Source organism: Schistocerca serialis, chromosome 9 (assembly GCF_023864345.2).
Source record: "Schistocerca serialis cubense isolate TAMUIC-IGC-003099 chromosome 9, iqSchSeri2.2, whole genome shotgun sequence".
In the NCBI taxonomy this organism is placed as follows: domain Eukaryota; kingdom Metazoa; phylum Arthropoda; class Insecta; order Orthoptera; family Acrididae; genus Schistocerca; species Schistocerca serialis.
Genome location: NC_064646.1, coordinates 215,504,587 through 215,520,566, shown reverse-complemented (window position 1 = coordinate 215,520,566; position 15,980 = coordinate 215,504,587). Strand labels below are relative to the sequence as shown.

General features: G+C 39.9%; 1 protein-coding gene across 1 annotated transcript in view; it reads right to left on the bottom strand.

Annotated features, from left to right (window-relative positions):
- LOC126419822 (putative fatty acyl-CoA reductase CG5065) overlaps window positions 1–15,980 on the bottom strand; it is a 174,561-nt gene that overhangs the window by 15,807 nt on the left and 142,774 nt on the right. Inside the window, exon 7 of the mRNA XM_050087052.1 lies at window positions 5,771–6,028. Within this exon, the coding sequence (XP_049943009.1) occupies window positions 5,771–6,028 (258 nt within the window). The remainder of the gene's footprint in view (window positions 1–5,770; window positions 6,029–15,980) is intronic.

The following is a 15,980-nucleotide window of genomic DNA, read 5'->3' as shown; positions in this document are numbered from 1 at the left end:
CTGGCTTACTTATACACTTCCAAATTGTAAAACTGACTTAGTGTATCTCACGAAATAAGCATCACATGAAAAAACTACAAAGAACGAAACTTGTCTAGCTTGAAGGGGGAGACCAGATGGTGCTATGGTTGGCCCGCTGGGTGGCACTGCCATAGGTCAAATGGATATCAACTGCATTTTTTAAAATAGGAACCCCCATTTTTATTACATCTTCATGCAGTACATAAAGAAATATGAATGTTTTAGTTGGACCACTTTTTTTGACTTTGTGATAGGTGGCACTGTAATAGTCCCAAACATATGACTCACAATTTCAGATGAACAGTTGGTACCAGGTAGGTTTTTTAAATTAAAATACAGAATGTAGGTACGTTTGTTATTTCAGTTGTTCAATGTGATACATGTACCTTTGTGAACTTATAATTTCTGAGAACGTGTGATTACCTGTAAATACCACATTAATGCAATAAATGCTCAAAATGATGTCCATCAACCTCAATGCATTTGGCAATACATGTAACGACATTCCTCTCAACAGCAAGTAGTTCGCCTCCCGTAATGTTCGCACATGCACTGACGCATGTTGTCAGGCATTGTCAGTGGATCATGATAGCAAATATCCTTCAACTTTCCCCACAGAAAGAAATCCGGGGATGCCAGATCCGGTGAACATGTGGGCCATGTTATGGTGCTTCGATGGCCAATCCAGCTGTCATGAAATATGCTGTTCAATACCACTTCAACCACCCGTGAGCTATGTGCCGGACATCCATCATGTCGGAAGTACATCGCCATTCTGTCATGCAGTGAAACATCTTGTAGTAACATCGGTAGAACATTACGTAGGAAAGCAACATACATTGATTGCACCATTTAGATTGCCATTGATAAAATGGGGGCCATTTATCCTTCCTCCCATAATGCCGCACCATACATTAACTCATCAAGGTCACTGATGATCCACTTGTCACAGCCATCGTGGATTTTCCGTTGCCCAATAGTGCATATGATACCAGTTTATGTTACTGCTGTTGCTGAATGACGCTTCATTTCTAAATAGAACGCATATAAAAAATCTGTCATCATCCCATAATTTCTCTTGTGCCCAGTGGCAGAACTGTACACGATGTTCAAAGTCATCCCCATGCAATTCCTGGTGCATAGAAATATGGTACGGGTGTAATCGATCTTGATGTAGCATTCTGAACACCGACGTTTTTGAGATTCTTGATTCTCGCGTTATTTGTCTGCTACTGATGTGCAGATTAGCAGCAACAGCAGCTAAAACACCTACTTGGGCATCATCATTTGTCGCAGTTCGTGGTTTCCATTTCACGTGTGGCTGAACACTTCCTGTTTCCTTAAATAACGTAACTATGCGGCAAATGGTCCAGACACTTGGATGATGTAGTCCAGGATACCGAGCACCATACATAGCATATGCCTGTTGGGCATTTTGATCACAATAACCATACATCAACACAATATCGACCTTTTCTGGAATTGGTAAATGGTCCATTTTAACACGGGTAATGTATCACAAAGCAAATACCGTCTGCACTGGTGGAATGTTACATGATACCACGTACTTATCATTTGTAACTATTACAGTGCCATCCATCACAAAATGAAAAAAGTGGTCCAACTAAAACATTCATATTTCTTTACGTACTACACGAATATGTAATAAAAAATGAGGGTTCCTATTTAAAAAAAAAAAACGCAGTTCATTTACTGATCCTCCTCCGTTTGACCTATGGCAGTGCCATCTAGCGGGCCAACCATAGCGCCATCTGGTTTCCCCCTTCAAGCTAGACAAGTTTTGTTCTTTTCAGCTTTTTTGTTTGATGCTTGTTTCATGAGATATTTGGCCCGGTCACTATCAATGTACCACCTTGTATATGCTGGTCTGCTACAAAAGCACAGGCACCAACTGATGCAGCTATAATGTCATTGTAGATGAATCATACAGAATGTTGACGTCCAGAGCCCTGTGCCAGAGAAATGGGCCACAGTCTCTGCATACGTGTGGTCATGGGTGGCCACAACTCTTGGCCCTATCCACATTCAGGCAGAGTGTTGGTGTCCAGTTTAAGCATCCTGACTTGAAATTGCCGTCTGTGTTGACTCATTGGACTTGGTCTGTGGCTAATGATGCCTTTGTGCCACCAATGCTGATTCCCACACCTGGTGGTGGCCACAGACCAACAAATCCATTGTTGCAACTCAGGTGGAGATTCGGAATCAGGACACTGAAACTCGGCATCAACACTCTGTTCGTGTGCTTACAGGACCACAATTTGTGCCTCCACCCATCTTGTGTTGCAGATGTGAAGACCATGGCCCGTATTTGAATATCAACATCCTCTGTGGTTCATCTACGATGACAATGCAGCCCCATCCCTTGGTGCCTGCACTTTTCTTGTGAGCTGGTGCATATATTGAGGAGCCAGAGCAGCAAAACATCTACATCTACATAGGTGCTCCACAAGCCACCATTCTGTGCATGGCAAATGGTACCCTGTACCATTACTAGTCATTTCCTTTTCTGTTACATTCACAAATAGAGCGAGGGAAAAATGACCGTCTATATGCCTTCGTATAAGCGCTAATTTCTTTTATCTTATCTTCGTGATCCTTATGCTCAATGTATGTTGGTAGTAGTAGAATTGCTTGGCACTCAGATTCAAATGTCGATTCTCTAAATTTTCTCAGTAGTGTTTCTTGAAAAGAACGTCACCTTCCCTCCAGGGATTCCCATTTGAGTTGCCAAACCATCTCCGTAACATTTACATGTTGTTCAAATCTACTGTTAACAAATCTAACAGCCTTAGCCCAAATTTAGTTGATGCCTTCCTTCAATTTGACCTGGTACAGATTCCAAACACTCAAGCAGTACTCAAGAATAGGTTGTACCAGTGTCCTATATGCAGTCTCCTTTACAGGTGAACCACTCTTTTTAAAATTCTCCCAATAAATGGAAGGCCACAGTTATAATATGCTCATCGATCTTACATCGCTTTCCAATGTTACACCCAGATATTTAAATGACTTGACTGTGTCATGCAGGGCACTAGTAATACTGTATTTGAACATTACAGGTTTGATCTTCCTACTCATCTGCATTAATTTATATTTGTGCACCTTTACAGATAGCTGCCATTCATCAGCCCAACTAGAAATTTTGTTCAAGTCATCTTGTATCTTCCTACAACTACTCAATTTCAACACCTTATCAGACACCACAGTATCATCAGCAAACAACCACAAATTGCTGCCCATCCTGCCCACCAAATCATTCATCTATATAGAGAACAACAGTGGTTGTATCACACTTTCCTGGGGCACTCCTGACAATACTCTTGTCTCTGATGAACATTCACCATTGGGGACAACATACTGGGTTCTATTACTTAAGAAGTCTTTGAGTCACCCACATATCTGTGAATGTATTCCCTGTTTTTGTACCTTCGTCAACAGTCTGCAATGGGGCACCATATCAAATGCTTTCTGGAAATCTAGAAATATGGAATCTGCCTGTTGCCTTTCACCCATAGTTGTCAGTATATCATGTGAGAAAAGGGCAAGCTGGGTTTCACATGAGTGAAGCTTCCTAAAAACATGCTGATTCATGGACATAAGCTTCTCTATCTCAAGAAAGTTTAATATATTCAACCTGAAAATATGTTCAAAGATTCAGCAGCAAACCAGAATTAGGAATGTTGGTCTGTAATTCTGAGGGTCTATTCTTATATACTGGAGCCACATGCACTTTTTCTAGTTATTTAGGACTCTGTGCTTGGTGAGAGATTCATGATAATTGCAGGAACTGAATTGGGATTCCGTCAGGACCTGATGATTTATTTGCATTCACATCTTTCAGTTGTTTCTCTATGGCAATGCTTATTACTGTATCATCCATATAGAAGCCAGTCTGATGGTCAAATGATGGTATGTTTGCACAATTCTCTTGTGTGGATGATTTCTTGAATGTGAAAATTAAAAATTCAGCTTCAACTGCCACACAAGACTGGCCAACAAGGGACTGAATGGAAGCCTGCAGCATCCGAAGATGATGAGCAGCTTCTTGTTGAAATATTGTGGAGCTTTCAAACATTATACAACATGATGCCCATAAATCATTGAAGCAGTTATTATGCCAAAAAAGTCTCAAACAGCACAATTATCTACATGTTTCTTCTTCACACTTTCCTTCATTACGGAAAACAATTTGTTGATTAACCCTGTAGTGTGTGTACCAGTGTGCTGCTGTTGCTACACTACTGGCCATTAAAATTGCTACACCAAGAAGAAATGAAGATGATAAACAAGTATTCATAGGAAAACTGTATTATACTAGAACTGACATGTGATTACATTTTCACGCATTTTGGGTGCATAGATCCTGAGAAATCAGTACCCAGAACAACCACCTCTGGCCATAATAATGGCCTTGATAAGCCTGGGCATTGAGTCAAACAGAGTTTGGATGGTGTGTTCAGGTACAGCTGCCTATGCAGCTTCAACACGATACCACAGTTCATCAAGAGTAGTGACTGGCGCATTGTGACGAGCCAGTTGCTCAGCCGCCATTGACCAGACGTTTTCAATTGGTGAGAGATTTGGAGAATGTGCTGGCCAGGGCAGCAGTTGAACATTTTCTGTATCCAGAAAGGCTCGTACAGGACCTGCAAAATGTGGTTGTGCATTATCCTGCTGAAATGTAGGGTTTCGCAGGGATCGAATGAAGGGTAGAGCCATGGTTCGTAATATATCTGAAATGTAACGTCCACGTCAATGCGAACAAGAGGTGACAGAGACATGTAACCAATGGCACCTCACACCATCATGCTGGGTGATACGCCAGTATAGAGATGATGAATACACGCTTCCAATGTGCATTCACAGCGATGTCACCAAACACGGATGCGACCATCATGATGCTGTAAACAGAACCTGGATTCATCCGAAAAAATTACGTTTTGCCATTCATGCACCCAGGTTCGTCATTGAGTACACCATCACAGGTGCTCCTGTCTGTGATGCAGCATCAAGGGTAACCGCAGCCATGTTCTCTGAGCTGATAGCCCATGCTGCTGCAAACATCGTCGAACTGTTCGTGCAGATGGATGTTGTCTTGCAAACGTCCCCATCTGTTGACTCAGGGATCGAGATGTGGCTGCACGATCTGTAACAGCCATGTGGATAAGATGCCTGTCATCTTGACTGCTAGTGATATGAGGCTGTTGGGATCCAGCACGGCATTCCGTATTACCCTCCTGAACCACCGATTCCATATTCTGCTAACAGTCATTGGATCTCAACCAACGTGAGCAGCAATGACATGATACGATAAATCACAATCACGATAGGCTACAATCTGACCTTTATCCGAGCTGGGAATGTGATGGTACGCATTCCTCCTCCTTACATGAGGCATCACAGCAATGTTCCACCAGGCAACACTGGTCAACTGCTGTTTGTATATGAGAAATCAGTTAGAAACTTTCCTAATGTCAGCACATTGTGGGTTTCGCCACCAGCGCCAGCTTTGTGTGAATGCTCTGAAAAGCTAATCATTTGCATACCACAGCATCTTCTTCCTGTCGGTTAAATTTCACATCTGTAGCACGTCATCTTCATCGTGTAGCAATTTTAATGGTCAGTAGTGTACATAGCATTATTTTTAACCACATTTTCATTCTTACTTTTGTTTCTCGTTTGATGTGTGTAGAAGAGGTGTAAGTCATAAATATGAAGTCCCACTTACCTTTTCAGGTGTCTTCTTTCACTTTCAAGAGAATCCTCACTTCTTTTCAACAAATACTTCCGGGCCCCGACCAAGCCATTACGAAAAAATTTGATGTGATCTATTTCATCCTTGTGATAAGAGAATGTCTGAATATCTGAACCACACAGATATTTTTCCAGCTCCAATGCTTTTTCATTCGAGAATTTCCATTCATTAAGTATAAAATGGCTGAGTGCTGTATTGGCAAGGTATATGCGTCGAGCTATCTTCAGAAGTCTGTTTGAACATAAAATAATTTTCATTCACATTATTATGCTTATGACTTGAAATAAACTTTTTATCATAATAAATTTTTTTCTGTCCATTTGATCCTCATATAAATTTGTTTCATATTGTCTAATCAGCACAATATAACCAAATTCACCATCAAGCAATACCATAATCAGAGAAAATTCAATTTTTAAATTTTAATTAGAATTGCAAAAAGCATGATGCTGATGATGGGCCAATAATTTTTCAATTATAGCGAGAAATTATAATTTACAAACCAATAGCTGCTTTAAGCTGCCTTACAGTGTTCCAATGTAGACAGTGCACACCTCTGGTGATTTTCACTCTTAAAAGTTTCAGAGTTGTACAACTTGCAAATGAAAATAGTTTACACTTATGATTTGTACCACCAACAGTTTTCACTTACGATTTCTACTGGCAACACTGACACTGCCGAGGTTTGTATTTATTCCAATCTTCTATTAGTAGATCTATTCCTTCCCCCTCTGTATGTTTAGCTTCTCCTCCCCCCTCTCTCTGTCCATCTACACCTCTCCACTCTTTCTGTCCATTTGCTCCTTGCCCCTTCTCTCTGCCCATATGCTCTTCTGCTCCTCTCTCTGACCACGTCCTCTCACCTCTTCTCTCTGTTCATCTCCTCCACTTCCCTTCCTCTGTTCATTTACTGATCCTCCTCTCTGTCCCTCTCCACTTCCAACTCTCCCTGTCCATCTCCTTCAAACTCTCCATATGCCCATCTTCTCCTCCCCCTCTCTGTCCATCTCCTCCTCTTTCCTTTCTCTGTCCATTTCTCCCTCTCCCTTTCTCTGTCCACTTCCTCCTCCCCTCCCAATATGTGTCTATCTACTCCTTCCCCCTCTCTGTTCATCGATCTCCTCTGCCCCCTTCTCTCTCCATATTATCACCCCTACCCTAATAGGAGGTTGCTGGTTCTTACACCACAGTATTTCTTTGCAGATAGTAAGAAACATTGTACCAAGTTTGGCAGAAATCAATCCAGGGGTTTAGGAGGAGTTTTTTGCCCATGTCACACCTAGTGGTATATGTGGATAGCATCTGCAAAATTTGTTGCACATAGAATTCATAGTTAAGAAGTAATAAATTAAAATAGTTTGGAAGATGTGACAGTGTTTTACGCATCTCCATGTTTATGATGTCATCTCTCCTGAACTATTTTCTGTACAATGATACAATTTTGTAAGTCCATTCAGCAGCTTATGTGGATTCTGTCTGTGAAATGTGTCACAAATACAGTTAGTAGTAAAGAAGTAATAAATTAGTGAATTAAAATGTTATGCCTGCTGCAACATTAGTAAGTGATAAACTTTTTTCCTTTCATCATTTTGCGGGGGTTATCTGCAAGAAAAAGTTTTCTAAAGGTTTAAAATTTTGTGTAAAGTTTCTTGCAAGTCACTAAGTGCTCTTATTCTCAAATACTGGATGAATAAAGTGTGGGTATTTGCCCATCATGGGCTACACTTCTTCAGCAATTCTTTCCAAACAGTAAGTGATATTTTTATCAAGCTTGGTTGAAATTGGTCCAGTAGTTTAGGAGGAGATGTGGAACACATATAGAAACATTTTTGTAATGCGTGTGTGTGTTAGGTATAGTGAATACAAAATAAGTTTCTTTAAGATTCATGTTGTGCTTCCTTCATGATATACACAGCTCTCTTCATCATCATCATCCAGGTGGGTTACATGGCCATTCAACCTATCAAGCCATATAGGCTCCATACTTGTCATACATCATCCTGCCTCTGAATTTATATAACACTCCAGATATGGGTATGATCGCTGCTGTGTGGGCGATCAGCCACTGCCAAAAATTTATGGATGACAGAATCCACCAAATGGCTTAGGATTACAAGGACACTGGAACTGCTACTAGGTAGCAGTCATGGGAGGAGTATAGGCCAGCATGTACAGGAAAAATTAGGTGCAGAGGACCAAGCCACAAGTTTCATGAATCCAAGCATTAGTGTTAGCCAGGTAACAGAAAACTTATGATAAATGTGTATGGATTTCAACAAAGATGATCAGGTATTGACATGAGAGATGGAAACAACATGACTAAAAATGCATAAATACAGTGTTAATGGTGACCTGGATAAAATAAGAGCAGCTACTGAGTGCATGGATTTGGTTTTTCTGGAGGTTCTGTGCCACCAAGACCAGCCCTGAATTAAGTCGTTGCAAAGTGATAAAGCATGGAGCTGAGAGGACCCATTCAGATAGATGCAAAGTCTCATACTGGTGCTTAGGCAAAAACTATTCACTGTACAAAAGAAAGTAGTTACAATTCTGTGTGTACTTAACACATGTCTTGCAGGTATCTCTTTAAGCAGTTGTGAATATTAACCACTGCTTCACAGAACATTTATTCACTTAAAAAATTTAGTATCAACAGTAAAAGTGGGTGGGACATCATGTTGTCAAGGTTGTTTCAAGAACGTAGCAGAAGTTTTGCTGGGAAATCCTAATACATCCTCCATACATTCCCAATCACTCCCCATGCAATTTCCATATTTTTGGAGCCCTGAAGAAAGATATTCAAGACAGTCAGTTTGCTTTGGATGAAGAAGTTCCATAGGCAACCGCAAACATTTTTCCGTGAAGGCAATGACTAGCTTGTCTCACAGTCGTACAAATGTACTAAGAGATATGGTGATTACTTTTGAAATAATAAACAGTTTACTTACTTTTTTATACCTGTCTCATTTTCATTTGACTGCCCCATAGAGATTACAGAGGTTTCTCCTCAGCAACTCCTTCTATACCATTGAGGAAGTCTTGAGCAGCAATAATCAGTTTTTAAAAATACTTGTAAATGACTAGCATGCAGCCATATAACTTTTTTAAACTTTTTATTTGATTTTATATAAATGTTCTATGTTTGTTCTATTGACACATTCCATATCATACTAGTTATCATGAATTTGATCAATGGAGCAAGTACCTAAGTATAACTGTAGTTAGCAGAATGAGATTTTCTCTCTGCAGTGGAATATGTGCTGATATAAAACTTCCTGACAGATTAAAACTGTGTGCCGGACCGAGACTCAAACTCAGGACCTTTGCCTTTCGTGAACAAGTGCTCTACCAACTAAGCTACCCAAGCATGACTCACACCCCATCCTCACAGCCCTACTTCTGCCAGCACCTCACCTCCCCCCTTCAAACCTTACAGAAGCTGTTCTGCAAACCTTGCAGAACTAGCACTCTTGAAAGAAAGGATATTGTGGAGACCTGGATTAACCACAGCCTGGGGGATGTTTCACAGGAGAGCTTCTGTAAAGTTTGAAAGGTAGGAGACGAGGTACTGGCAAAAGTATGGCTGTGAGGATGGGGCGTGAATTGTGCCTGGGTAGCTCAGATGGTAGAGCACTTGCCCGTGAAAGACAAGTCTCAGTCTGGTACACAGTTTTAATCTGCCAGTAAGTTTCAAAACTGTAGTTGTTGATAATGAAGATGATATGATTTTTTATTTCAGTGTAATGTAAGAATTTCAGTATACAGTAAAATATATACTTAAATGTTATTTGCAAAAAGATTTGCATTTGCATAATCTTTAAACCAATGCCTAACAGATGGTAGGAATTATTAGAGATATAGCTGCCTCTGAAATATAGATTAATTATGCATGGCATTGTCAAGCATCAGGAAAAAATGGCATTCCATGGGTTGGAGTGTGGAATGTTAGCTCCCTTAACTAGGTAGGCAGATTAGATAATTTAGTAAAGGAAATGGATACATTGAGGTTAGATATAATGGGAATTAGTGAAGTTCAGTGGCAAGAAAAATAGGCCTTGTGGTCTGGTCTTTATACATTTATCAATGCAAGAGCAAACAAAGGTAATATGGGAGTAGGTCTAATAATGAGTAAGAAAACAGGAATCCATACAAGCTACTACAAACTAGTGAATGCATCATAATATCCAAGATGGACATGAAGCCAACAGCCACCACATTAGTACAATTTATTGCAAACTAGGTCCACAAATAATTAAGAGAGTGAAAGAATATATGATAAAATAAAGGAAATTATTCAGATAGTTAAGGAAGATGAAAATTTAATTGTGGTAGGTGACTGGAATTCAGTATCAAGAAAAAGGAGAGAAGGAAAACTAGTGGTAGAACATGGACTGGGTAAAGGAATGAAAGAAGAAGTCAACTGGTATAATTTTGTATATAGCATAATTTAATCATCACTAACACTTGATTTAAGCATCATAAAAGAAGGCCGTATATGTGGAAGAGATACAGTGACACTGGAAGATTTCAAATTGCTTACCTAATGGCAATACAGTGATTTCAAAACCAGATTTTAAAGTATAAAACATTTCCAGGTGCATATGTTGGCTCTGACAACAATAAAGCTGCAAAATTGGAGGAAGATGGGAAATAAAGGAGATGAGACCTTAATAAATTGAAGGAACCATAGGGTATTGAGTTCCAGAGGGAGCATTAGGCAACATTTGATTGAAATGGCGGAAACGAATAAAATAGAAGACAAATGAGAGATGAAATGGAACAGGCAACACAGGATCACATAGGCTAAAAACATACTTAACAGAAATATCTAGTTAAAATAGGAGGTATTGAATTTAATTGGCAAAAGGAAAAATATAAAAATGCAACAAATGAAATAGATGAAAAAGAATACTTGTATAGGTGTCTAAAAAATGAGAGTGACAGAAAGTGCAAAATGGGTAAGCAGGAATGGCTAGAGGACAAATGCAAGGTTGTAGAAGCATGCATATTTAGGGGAAACATAGATGACACACATGGGAAAATTAAACAGACCTTCAGAGAAAAGAGAAACAGCTGTATGAATATCAGGAGCTCAGTTGAAAAGCATGGAAAGCCAGTACTAGGTAAAGAAGGGATAGTTGAAAGGTAGAAGGAATATATAAAGCATGTATGAAAGGGAACCAAACTTGAGGACAGTATTACGGAAAGAGTTGAGGGAGTGGGTGAAGTTGAGTGGGGTATTTGATACTGCATGAAGAATATGTCAGAGCACTGAAAGACCACTGGAGTAGATGACATTCCCCAGAGAATTAGTGAGATCATTGGGAAAGCCAGCCACGACAAAATTATTCCACCAAGTTTGCAAGTTGTATGATACAGTGAAAGTAGTCACTCTGCTAATGGCTGTTAAAAATATTTATTGCAATTGCAGAGGAGGCTTACAATAAATTACAGAATATAAGCAACATTCAAGAAACCAAATCACAAGTTTTGAATCCTGCTATGATGTAAAAATAAAATTATGTTTTGAATTTGACTGTGGAAGTGAAGCTAATATGGAATCACAACAAGTTATTTGCCAAAAACTATAGTGGAACAAATGATTCTTCAATTTTTACTAAAGAAGATTGTGAGCTGAAAGTCAGAAGTCAGTTACTAACAAGGGAACCTCCCCATTGCACCCCCCTCAGATTTAGTTATAAGTTGGCACAGTGGATAGGCCTTGAAAAACTGAACACAGATCAATCGAGAAAACAGGAAGAAGTTGTGTGGAACTATGAAAAAAATAAGCAAAATATACAAACTGAGTAGCCCATGTGCAAGATAGGCAACATCAAGGAGAGTCTGAGCTCAGGAGTGCTGTGGTCCTGTGGTTAGCATGAGCCGCTGTGGAATGAGAGGGCCTTGGTTCAAGTCTTCTCTTGAGTGAAAAGTTTAATTTTTTTATTTTCAGACAATTATTATCTGTCTGTCCATCAGTCCAATGTGAGGTAACTGTGCCATAGTATGGGGACACTACACCTAAACAAACATCGAAACGCATGACGTCAGTCGACTACAGCGCACGGAAGAGAGAGTATTCCTGCTAACGAGGCTCCCTGGCTTGCAGTTGACTGTTTGCTACTTTGGACGAGACTGCATTAAATACGTGAGATGAATTCCATGGGCAATATGAATCCAGCAAATATAGTGGACAGACGGGCGTATAATAATTGTCTGAAAATAAAAAATTAAACTTTTCACTCGAGAGAAGACTTGAACCAAGGACCTCTCGTTTCGCAGCTGCTCACACTAACCAAAGGACCGTGGAGCTCCTGAGCTCACACTATCCTTGATGTTGCCTATCGTGCGCAGGGACTACTCAGTTTGTATATTTTGCTTATTTTTTTCATAGTTCCACACAACTTCTTCCTGTTTTCTTGATTGATCTGTGTTCAGTTTTTCAAGGCCTAATCACTGTGCCAACTTATAACTAAATCTGAGGGGGGTGTGATGAGGAGGTTCCCTTGTGAAAGATGATAGAAAAAAAAAGCAGATGACGTTTCCTTATGTGAGCAAAAATCAAAAATCTTAAGTGCTAATATCACCATCTTTTGTAATGAGCTGTTTTTAAATGGACAATGCAAGCTGAATGGTATATGTGTCTCATTAAGACCACTACTGTTATTATATTTCAATAAAACGAAATATATTTGGTGACAAAAATATGCATTTCCTTGGAGTCACAAGATGGATTTAAAATACCTTCACTGATTAGAGAAATAACCTCAGAAAAAAAGTAGACCTCTTGAAAGAAATGTATAAGTCAGGAAGAATTGTGTAAGCCAACGCTGTCTGTAGGTGGCCACCAATAAAATGTTGATTCTGCTATGTTCATTATGGTCGGTTATTATTTTACACATATTGTGTGATTTTCCTTTTGAGAAATCTCTGAGTACAGAGCATACAAACCATCAGTGACTGACACAATTTTCTTCTTCTTATTGTCCATACTTTTTAAGACATAAACTGCTTTTGAAGTGCCAAAATGTACTAAAACAAATTAAATGTATATAAATGCACCATACTGTGCAACATGCTTGTAGTGAGACAGTCACAATTCCTGAAACCCATAGCTCATGGTCTCTGGCTTGCTGAGGAGCACCGCAGTAGTGGGCCCATGGATAAACCACGAAAATCTACTGCATTATGCCATACACAAACAGACCCAGCCTGGGATAGATCGGTGAGACTATATCCAATGGGCAGGGCCTGCACGTTAGTGGGAACCGAATGGCTTCATATCAGCAGGCCCAACCCATTACAGATACCCACAGAAACGGCCTTCGGCTTTTGCCCATTGAGGAAATCCACTCATATGGCCAGCTATTCATCAGCCACAGACATCATGTTGATAAAATGAGACCATGGTGATCAATTCATGCAACTGATAAACTCATTCAAACACTCTGAGAATCAAAAATTATGAGGATAGGTAGCAACTCACCATAAAGATGGTTGTTGAGCCACAGAAAGGCATGTAGAAAAGACAGTCACACTCACAACTAAATTATCAGCCATAGCTTTTGTCATAAAATGAGAGTACACATACATTCAGACTGTCACTCAGATACTACTCTTGAACAAATGACCACTGCCTCTGACCACTGTGTCTACAGTCTCTGAGAATTAAATCCAAACAAACCACTCCTCATGCCTCCCAGCTTCTTGTCGGGAACTACTATGCCAGTGGCAAAAAGTGGTGGCAGCACTGACTGCAGGCTGAGGGGAGTGGTACCAATGGGAGAAGCAGTAGGAATGAGGGATTAGGGAATCAATGCACGTACTCAGCTGCACCCAACCAGCAACAATGTTTGACATCTCAGTAAACAAACAATTTTATCTACTGAGGCAAAAAATTAGATTTTTCCAGTGTTTTTCAAATTTCCTTGATATTTCCCTGATTTCCCTCATGTGTCTTAAATTCCCTGATATTCCCTGCTTTCCCTGTGATTTCCAGAACCTGTGGCAACCCTGCATTATTATCATATACTGCCTAGCTTTGGGTGTGAAAGGAAACAAAGAAGGGGAAAATATAGTGTTAGGGGTTAACATGGATCGTTCGATACTTTATTATCATTATTATTTATGTTACTTTTTGGCTAAATACCTACTCTGTGCTATCCAAGTAATTCTGTAGTGTTCAGAATGTTTGCCATAACATGTACTTCTTAATTAAGTTTGTTTTAGCAATTTCTTTGATCTCCTTTGGTAATTTATTGTACAGTTTTATTCTGTGGTAGGAAATTCTGTTTTGAGATTTATGTTTTCTCTTTCTTGGTTAATGTAAATTCAGTCTAGATTTTGTTCCATAGTCATGAACAGAGCTGTTTCTGCAGTAATTATCAATGTTATTTTTTACATTTACAACTGATGGGCAAATGTACTTAGATGGTGTACTAAAAAATCCCCAGTGTTTTGAACATATCTTTACAATGAGGTTATCTACCATTCTTGCTTATTATTCTTATTGTATTTTCCCATAGTTTGAAAAGTGTGTTCAAATTTTCTCAGTGACTATAATATTGCTGTCATCAGCAAAGAGAAGGACCAACACTAGAGGTGAAGTCATTGATGTATTTCAAGGACAGTACTGGGTTAAAATGATACCCCAAGGTACAACTATAATAAAACATTTTGGCTATTTTACTAAAACTTTGAACTTACATGGAGTATATGCAACCTCTACTCTTTATATGCTACCTGCTAGGCATGATTGGAGCCAGTCATTAGGTATCCCTCTTAGTAATACTGTTGCACTCAGGGGTGAGTAAGTGGTGTGATAGACCAGTAGGCCCAATGGAAACACTGTTGACAGTAAAAAATGAATATATTTAATTCCAGTACATGGCATATCATGTCTCAGTAAGGCAAATATGCCTCACTCTGTTGCCCCTGGCTGATGCTGACATGAGTGGTTCCTTTTGCTCTGAATGCTGTGTAAGCACCCTGAAATGCTGACATAAGACCACGGCAAGCTGGCAGCTTCTAGAGGCTGTGACATAAATGATGTCACACTTCCATCCACAGCACAGCGCCCTAGGGGCCCCTCAGCTCTGCATGCAGGTTTACCGCAGCGGCACAGGGAGACAACGTGCATGAGCTTTGACACACTGCCCTCTGGTAGGAAGTGGACAGGAGCTCAGTGATGGCAGCAGTGAGCACAGAGGGCAGGTTGGCAGGGCTATTGTACCAAGTTCCAAGAGGAACATTAGTGCCAATGGCAGCAGGCACAGCCTGGTCTCAAACCCACGGCTGCTGCCAGGAATACTCAGTTGTCTCGCAGCCTGGCAAGAGCCTTAGCATAGTGCTAGTGCTGCTGGACTCCAGTGATGAGACAATGTCTTCTGCTTCAAAATCTAGACATATTCATATTGCTCCAAGGTGCATTTTAGTCACTTTGCCTATAAAAAGGGAAACAAGGGACTTGCACTTGTATGGTGACATTGACCCACCTGCTACAGTGATTACAGCTGTGTGGTGCAATTTTCTGATGAGTGCAGCTAGCCTTGTTTCACAATCACCTTACTTGTATGTTATTCTGACCCACATATCATCACACTTGTGGTTACAGGCCTATGGCTGTTAATATAATGCTCCATAGTGGCCTTCTCAATACTTCTCATTATTTTAGCTAAAAGCTGTGTATCAGCATTACACTGATCTCCTCCACAAAGAAGACCTGGCCCATTCGATCTTATTTCACTCATGTTTCCTGCTAAAATTACTTCCCCCTTAATCTATAGATAAATACAATTATTATTAGACCAGTTATTCCTATTTACAACATAGTTGCCATATTAATCCTGAACCTAACTATATATTCCCCAGTCCTTGCTTGAGGAATTTGGTGCACAGGAACTTGAATTGGATAAGGTCTTTGAAAGACTGATTGTCTCAGCTATGTAAAGGCTAAGCCAAGCAAAATCAAAATCACTATGTCAGTAAGAATTGGGATACTCAACGTCATGGTTACTTGACGTCTACCATACCTATGTTGCCTTACATGCTGCAACAACTTTTCTTCTGTGATTTGCCCCTCTTTTGTAGCTATCCTCTGACTCAGTGATGGTCCACACTGATTTTAAAAGTATTGTTAAGGAAGATAAGGATATGTCTGGACAACTCCAGAGGTTTGTTTGGC